The 7,876-nt window shown below is 34.9% G+C and overlaps 1 protein-coding gene across 2 annotated transcripts; it reads right to left on the reverse strand.

Moving 5' to 3' along the window:
* Window positions 1–863: 863 nt before the first annotated feature.
* On the reverse strand, window positions 864–7,778 carry LOC116177129 (equilibrative nucleoside transporter 1). Of its 2 annotated transcripts, none has more exons than XM_031496009.1 (10): window positions 7,635–7,778; window positions 7,143–7,232; window positions 6,759–6,991; window positions 6,568–6,707; window positions 4,805–4,950; window positions 4,520–4,752; window positions 3,247–3,427; window positions 3,074–3,195; window positions 2,622–2,827; window positions 864–1,682 (listed from the first exon to the last, which is right to left on the reverse strand). In XM_031496009.1, exons 2-10 carry the CDS (start codon window positions 7,201–7,203, stop codon window positions 1,556–1,558), a joined length of 1,449 nt encoding a protein of 482 aa, XP_031351869.1. In that variant the 5' UTR covers window positions 7,204–7,232; window positions 7,635–7,778; the 3' UTR covers window positions 864–1,555. The 2 variants fall into 2 exon arrangements, with proteins under 2 accessions (XP_031351869.1, XP_031351871.1); XM_031496011.1 differs by lacking the exon at window positions 7,635–7,778 and adding an exon at window positions 7,293–7,433.
* Window positions 7,779–7,876: the final 98 nt, after the last annotated feature.

The following is a 7,876-nucleotide window of genomic DNA, read 5'->3' on the forward strand; positions in this document are numbered from 1 at the left end:
CATATTCTCACACTATTAGAGCGTTGTGCGCGGGTACACCATCCTGTTGAAACCAACAGGGTTTTAAACTTTTTTTTGTACCGTACATCGTTGTATTTGTAATAAAAAATGCTACTCAATACAGTTTGTACTTTTTTTGCAGGTCATATAAAAAGAAACTCGATGATTTTTCCGAAACGAAACGTTGTACTTTCCCAACTGACCCTCAACCATTATAATGACAATATTAACAAAATATGTAGCATGTGGACTTCCAGAGGTGACATAAAGATTAAAAACAAGTTTTGGGAACAATGGGTCAGGTACAAAGATTGTAAGAAAGGGTGAAATACACATGATATGACTCATCTTTGGTGCCAAGATAGATAACTCGCCCCTCAGCAGTTCGTCAAACCTCTCTTACAGACTGTTTACCTGTAGCTGCAGTAACCTCCAATGGATTTTTTTGAATTTCCAAAAAAAATACTTTATTTTTATGGATTCATAGAAGTGTGGAAGATTTTAACAAATTCTGTTGTTATTTTTTAAGAAGTTAAGTTTCCATAGTTTGTGAAGTGGTTCTACAGGATGGTCCAGATTGTTTTTCTTAGAAATGTTCTTTAGGGCTCAGAATTTAAAGATGGCGACTTAATGAAAAACATCGATCAAATATCAATTTATTAAAAAAATTACTTTGGTCGTTAAGTACATTTGTAGATTTTTCAAATAAAGGTTAATAAGCATCACTTATTACGGAACACAAACATGGTTGTAATATTTATTTTGCCATAAATAACTTACAGTGTTTATATTGCTAAACTCCACTTGTAATCCTTTCACGATTTATATACAATTTTTCAAAAGTGACAACAGACAAGCCGATATAAAAATTAGTTTTAAATTTAATTTCTTCGACAACGACACACAATCCAACAAGCGCTTTTCATTTTTCATATAAATATCATTTTTGTAACAAATTATCGAGAATTAAAATTGAAACTACGTCATAAAATCGATAATACGTATCAACAAACATCAATAACATATTCACACGTAAACAAAACTGGCGAAGAATACATTTGGTTAAAACATGCCATGGTTTGGTTGTGGTAAACGCACACTACACTCTGGAAAGAGAGGGAAGGAGGGGGGGGGGGCTTCGAAATAAGATGAACTAGCAAATAAAAATCAAACTCTAATCAGTCTTAATTCGTTAACGCTTAACCTGTAAATATACTTTGGTATTAAACTTAGAGAAATTTTTATTTACACTAGAGCTTGGTCGAAGTATAACGTCCCGATAGCTTGCAGAGGCGTGGTTATAGAGAAATTCGGGTGTTAAAAAGTAGAGGAGAATGTGAAATGAACATACATATTTTATATACAAATGTTTATATCGTCATTTTCAATAGTCAACATTATTTCGAATAAACGAACTCAGTCTATACATGATTGTGCTAATGTACGACTCGAAACCTCTCCGATATTTATATATAATTCGCGTTGGCGATCGACAGATTTTTAATTAAAACCGTACCTGGAAGGAAGTTTCAGTGTCATACACTAGACATTTTTGTTAAATTCCGACGTGCTCGATGAACCACGGCCAGATAAAGGATACCATCACGCCGGAAAATATTCCGGTTATTAGTGCCGCCGCCGCGAACATTCCAGCTGTCGCCGCGTATCTGGGCTCTACAGATCTGAAATCAAAAAATGATGTCACAATTTTACAAATAAAAGAAAAACCAAGAAACAGCAATAAACACATTTATTTGATCAATAAAACGAATTTTAAGTGATCTTTTCATATACAGTGTGTCCAAGATTAGAATGCACAGCATGGGGAAATTGGAAACCATAAGAGATAACCAGTTAAATTAGAAAAAAGTCGTGTATTTTATGACTTCGTAAAATGATGTTTTCAAAATTCGGAAAATATTCGAAAAAAAAAAACAAAATTAACCATATTAGTTTTTATTTTTTGAAAAAATATCAAACAAACACTTCCTTATAGCCACCGTTCAAGCTCTTCAAAATGGTGCCCGCTGCGCGACCTTTCGTCGTTGAGAAACCATCACCAACTTCATATATGAACCGGCAAAAAAGTACATACTGTATTATGTAGCATTTTTTAAATTATGAATTATGAATACAATTATGTATGGCACAATATGATTCTTTATTAAGTATGTCATTTACAGGAACAATCAATGAATTATTTTGACATTTTGTCAACGCCTACTACACCAAAATTTAATAACAAACTTAAATAATAAATAATGTCAAAATAATCCATTGATGGTTTCTTTAAATGACATAAAGAATCATACTGTGCCATACATCGTTGTATTCGTAAAAAAAATGGTACTCAATACAGTATGTACTTTTTTTCCTGCCCATATAATAATACGAAGTTGATGATGATGTCTCAAAGACAAAGTGTCGCAGTGAAAATCTATGGGCATCATCTTGTAGAGCTTAAAAAGTGCCTTTGAGGAAGTGTTATTTGTTTTTTGACATCTTGTCAAACAGAGTCGGAAAAAATAAAAACGAATATAGGTAATTTCGTACTACTGTACTGTAAAATATTACTATCAGTTTCTTAGTAATGCTGTGGTCCAATTTTAAGCAAAACTTACCTAGGCGTGTACATCATGCCCAATGCGCTGAGGTATCCACTAGTTAGACCCATAGTAACAGCAGTAAACCAGTAGACCCAATCATTGGTTATTAGTACGGGTAAAGCTCTCACCCTATTTTCTCCCAGTTGATAGTTTGACAAAAGGAAAAACGGTATGTAAAGTAAACGTAGCGCCACTGGAATCCATAGGTACTTGGCCGAAGGCTGTGAAATTTTATTGTTGTTAATTAAAATTGTGATGCTATTATTTTGTTAGGAAATAAAATTGACTTGATGATACAAATTTGACAATTCTGGAAATTGTTGGGACACCCTTTATAAATCATTTATTCTTTTATTTTTAAATTAGCTAAACAAAAGATTTAAATCAAATGATTTTTCTACATAAATCGACTGATTAAATCAACTCTGATTATGTGACAAAGTTCTAAACTAAAAAGCAAGACATACCCGAGTGCAGAACGTTGTTAGGTAACTTCCAATCATCGCGCACATGTTAAACGTTAAAAAGCACGTAACCGACGTAAAGTATTTGGTACCGAGAAAGAAATCGGGATCATTAGGTTGCACGCCTGAAAACATAACGATTTAGTTTACGCATCACGACATCCGTTCGCGCTTACTTGCTTGTACGGCTGGAAAAATGGAGAGAGTGACGAAAAATACCAAAAATATGTTGATCAGTTGCGGCAGACACTTTTTAAAAATGTAAAAATAAGGAATCTTCTCCACCGCGCCCATTGATTCCATTTTTCTGGTGCGGGCCTCTTGTTGCTCCTTCAACTCGTGATGTCGATAATATCTCTGAAAATCACCGGTTAGTTGTTGAAACATGCGAGAGGTAATTCACGGTACATTGGTCTCTTAAGAGATCAACAGAATCTAAGGTTGTAAAACTATAGTTCAATTGACTGACTGAATGAAGAAATTTTATTGGTTAAAATTCAAAAATTATGCATTCAAGCAATTAAAATGTTCTCAATAAGAATCTGAAAAGAAATTTGAAATATCTTCAATACTTTTGAAGATATCACAAAAAAACGAAAATTTCTGATTTTCGTTTTTAATTTTTTTTATGATAAACTAGTCGTAGTAGACATTTCTAATTAGCACATTATTTGGACACTTTTTAATGGAGATTTCAAATATGGCATCCTGTTTTTAATTACGTTCAAGATGACGGAGAAACACGTGGCAACTTTAGTTTTTCTTATGGGCGCCATATTGAATTTTGACATTTTGGGATTACGTCTTTTTTTCTCTTTAGAACGATATATCACACATACTGGTTCAGTATCACATTTTTCCTAAAAATACAATTTTTCATTTTTTGAGAAGAGTGCTTTGGAAAAACAAAACGATTAGTTTATCATAAAAAAAATAAAAACGAAAATCAGAAATTTTTGTTTTTTTGAGATATCTTCAAAACTATTGAAGATATTTGAAATGTCTTTTCAGATTCTTATTCAGCAAGAAAATTGGCAATTCTGCCCCCATTTAACCAACTTTCTATCTCTTAAGATAAGCGAGATCCCCATAGTGACCCTCGAAAAATGGACACCGTGTATATCTTACAGTACAAATATCTATGCCCAAACCCAGATTCGAATCAGGGATCATAGTACCGCAGTCCAGCTTCAACTGAACTTCGTCACATGGGCCGGCATTAGAAAATTATGGGGAATTACAAAAATCGACTAAATTCGAGAAACGCCCCATAGCGGCCATAAGATTAGAGATAACTGAAGTGATTTTCTCTTTAAAATTGAGCTCCAGATACCTAGGCCCATCTCTTAAACTAAAGGGTGTCCAATTTGGTCCACCCTGTACAGTTTGTAACATGTTTGTAATATTTTACAGAGACTCAACCATAAACGACATCTAGGAGAGACTTACATTTAATGGCAGTGCGAAGTATGTATCGAAGCATAACAGTAAAACAAATAGCGCGCTGATAAAGTAATATACCGCCGCCATTCGGACACTCGAAGTGAAAGTGTCCGAAAATATACGGACCACGGACGTAAAAGTACCGCTAATATTCGATCCGAGTACTACGGCTCCGGTATACTTCAAAGGCAACTTGGCAGCCATGCCGAATATGGTGTTTTGGTATACGCCATTGGCCACTGAAATTATACGCTCGTTACCGTACACGCGCCCGTTTGCGTTTCCACTTACTATTTAATACAACGACCGATACCATCGTTACCCAAAAGAAGGTGCCGGGCCACTCGTGCGTATCGGTCATTGCCAAGGCAATCGTTAGAATAATTATCACTACTTCTACTGAAATACTCCAGATGATTCTCGTCGTAAGGTTACCTCTGAAAACAAAAGATGTCGTTAGTGTTTTTTTTTTTTTTGGGGGAAGGTAATCTTATCTAGCAATGACAATTTTACACAATCAAAGTTGCACATTGCAATATTATCTTCATGAATCATAAGGGGTGTTCATCCAATTACAGATGCAGTAAGTTAGTGTGTATGGACCCTCCACAAGTGCTCTGCCAACTGTTCAAAACAAATTTAGGTCTAATGGCAGTACATTTTAACTATGAATAGGTAAGCAATCATTGATTTTGTAGACAGTGAATATTGTTATTTTTTTGGGAGTATAATTTGCATTATACAAAGCTGGGAAACTCTCAAATGGGATTATCAAATAATCCTTCTGTTTAAATGATTTATAGTAGCCAGATTTGTCCCCTTTTGATTTTTTCCTATGGGCACACTTAAAGAGTGAAATCTACTACTTCTAACAAGATTTTGAAAGAAAATTCAACATCAGTTAATCTGTTGAGGACTCAAAATACCAATAATAATCATGATTACACTAATCAGTTGAAATTTTCTGTATAGCTACACCAATCAGAAACAGTTGAATAACTATTAGAAGTGCCCCTTCTCATGTTTTTTCTCTGAATTGTTAGACATCAGGATTTTTTTTGTTTATAAATAACTAAATGGATTTAAGTTCTAAAAATAAAAACTCATCAAAGGTACTACTACTAGAGCACATATTTTTAGAACAATGGATTAGTGTATGATGTTATTAACCTTATGTGGTTTGTTTTCTTGGTTTTCTCTGTCTCTGTCTGTATTAACAAAAAAAATGCTTGAAAATGTAGTTGGCCATAGCAGTTCTAGAGCCCCTCCCCCTAGGTTAGAGACTTATTGATAAATCTTAGACAAAATTCCAAAAATTAAGTCATTAAACAATTTTGAAAATAGAGAGGGGGGAGGGGCAAAAATAAGAATCCTCCATTGTTTTCTGATTATATAAGTCGCTCTTATTAAAGAAATTTTTAGAACTCTTGAAGGACAATCTGGAACTCTAATCAAAACTTTTACCAAGAAATGTTACCAAATATTCCTTCACTAATTGCGACCAATTTATCTCAAATTTTGAATACGTATGACTCTAGTGGTGCCATTTGAAACTTGGGGGGTGGTAGCGGGCCCAAACACATTCTACCCAGCCATTTTTAAAAGAAATAACTATTTTAATTAAGGCCACAAAGCTGGCCTTCTAAAAACGATAGTTTTGCCAATATATTTTCCTTAAAATCGTGGCATTATCAAAAATTGATAATAACCACATCCTCTGTAGCAATATATTTTCATAATTATTTTTGCACATAATGTTGTGGATTATATAAGGCAAATTGGTTTACCCAGCAACTAAAAGAAAGGGAATTCACAGAGAACTATTCGAAGGTCAAACTCAAAGAATGTTATCTTTGTTTGGCTAACAAGCAAATATGCTCTTGACCAGATAGTGGGTCTTTGTTCGTGCCTTTGCCCAGTCATTCCTGATTAGATGAAAATATGCTCTACCTAATCTACTTATTTACTTTAAGATTGATACAGAGCCTCTGTTTTCGAGTACCCACACATTAAGATAAAAGAAATCTGTAGATTACCCGATAAACCCTACTCACCCCATTTGTACAAAAACATTCAACCAATTGAATATCAAATTAGGAACTTGAGCTGCAAATCCCACAAACTGCAGGTAACTCGTCCCGTAGACTAAGTTCTCCCCCGTATACTCCTTTCCAAATTTGTGCTTTACAAAATACTGAAAACACACAAAATGAGAGGTCAACTTGAAACGAAACCGTATGCTTACATTTTCGGCAGTAATAAACATATTCCAAGGCATCAACACCCCGATACCGTGCAGAATAAAAGTCAAGTAAACCAATCTATACTTGTCGACGGGCGCGTGTAGCTGTAAACTCGCTTCCTCCATCGTTAAATTGCGAAAGTTAAGCTCGTCTTCCGGCAAATTACTTTCCTCCCAAGAGGGTTGCAGACGGACCGGTTGCTGGTGTTGTAAAGGTAGTTTCTCAGAGTCCTCGCCTGTTAAATAGTCGAATTTTTGAAGTGGCAAGATATGAGATACGCAGATCTTTGATTAGATTTGACAGGCGCCAGGTCGCCAAAAAGTGGAGGAATGCGACCAGGCAACAAGTGAAGAATGTAAAGAGAACAAAAAAAAAGCGGTACAAACCTGAATGGGTGTCTGCATGGTATCCATTCCGTATGAACCCAATTTCTCGTTTCTGGCTCATTTTGATTGAACACAATTTTAAAGCATGCCCTGCAAAAAAAAACAATTGCTGTACTGTTCTTATGGCTCGCCGACCTCGGCAATTTTCACCTGATCAACACCGAATCGTCAATTACGAAAAGTTAATCTTAATCGATGTCAATTTCGGTTGGACCTCTGACACGATGATAATTAACACTAGATTCAACCAGATCATAAAACAACACCGACTTGTAAATGGTATAATCATTTAATTCACTCAATGAAGCACACGTGCTTTGTGTTTTTACCGCCAAAAAAAATGAAAATCTGGCAATTTTGAAACAAATGAACAAGGTAACTTAATTTCGTTTAGGTAAAGGTGAATGTTCAATCGAGCATAACAACCCCCCAAGCTTTAATAATAACTAACCCCTAAATCGCAATGCGTAAAACAATACCGATATTTCTTACCTTAAAAACGTTGAAATTTTTTTTTTCTATTACAGGTTACGCAGTGGCAAAATCCCGCACATAAAAATTAAATCAAAGACGGAAGGAACGTGGGAAAAAGCGTGATTGCTTATTGGCAGCCATATTTATTACTTTAACCCTCCCAACTCCCATTTCCTTTTCCTTTCCAGCATCCTTAGGAAAAAAAAAATGGAAAATGGGATTAGATCAATGATTAAGAAACGTTCAAAGTTTACTGTTGC

Source organism: Photinus pyralis, unplaced genomic scaffold, assembly GCF_008802855.1.
Source record: "Photinus pyralis isolate 1611_PpyrPB1 unplaced genomic scaffold, Ppyr1.3 Ppyr1.4_LG7, whole genome shotgun sequence".
NCBI lineage: Eukaryota > Metazoa > Arthropoda > Insecta > Coleoptera > Lampyridae > Photinus > Photinus pyralis.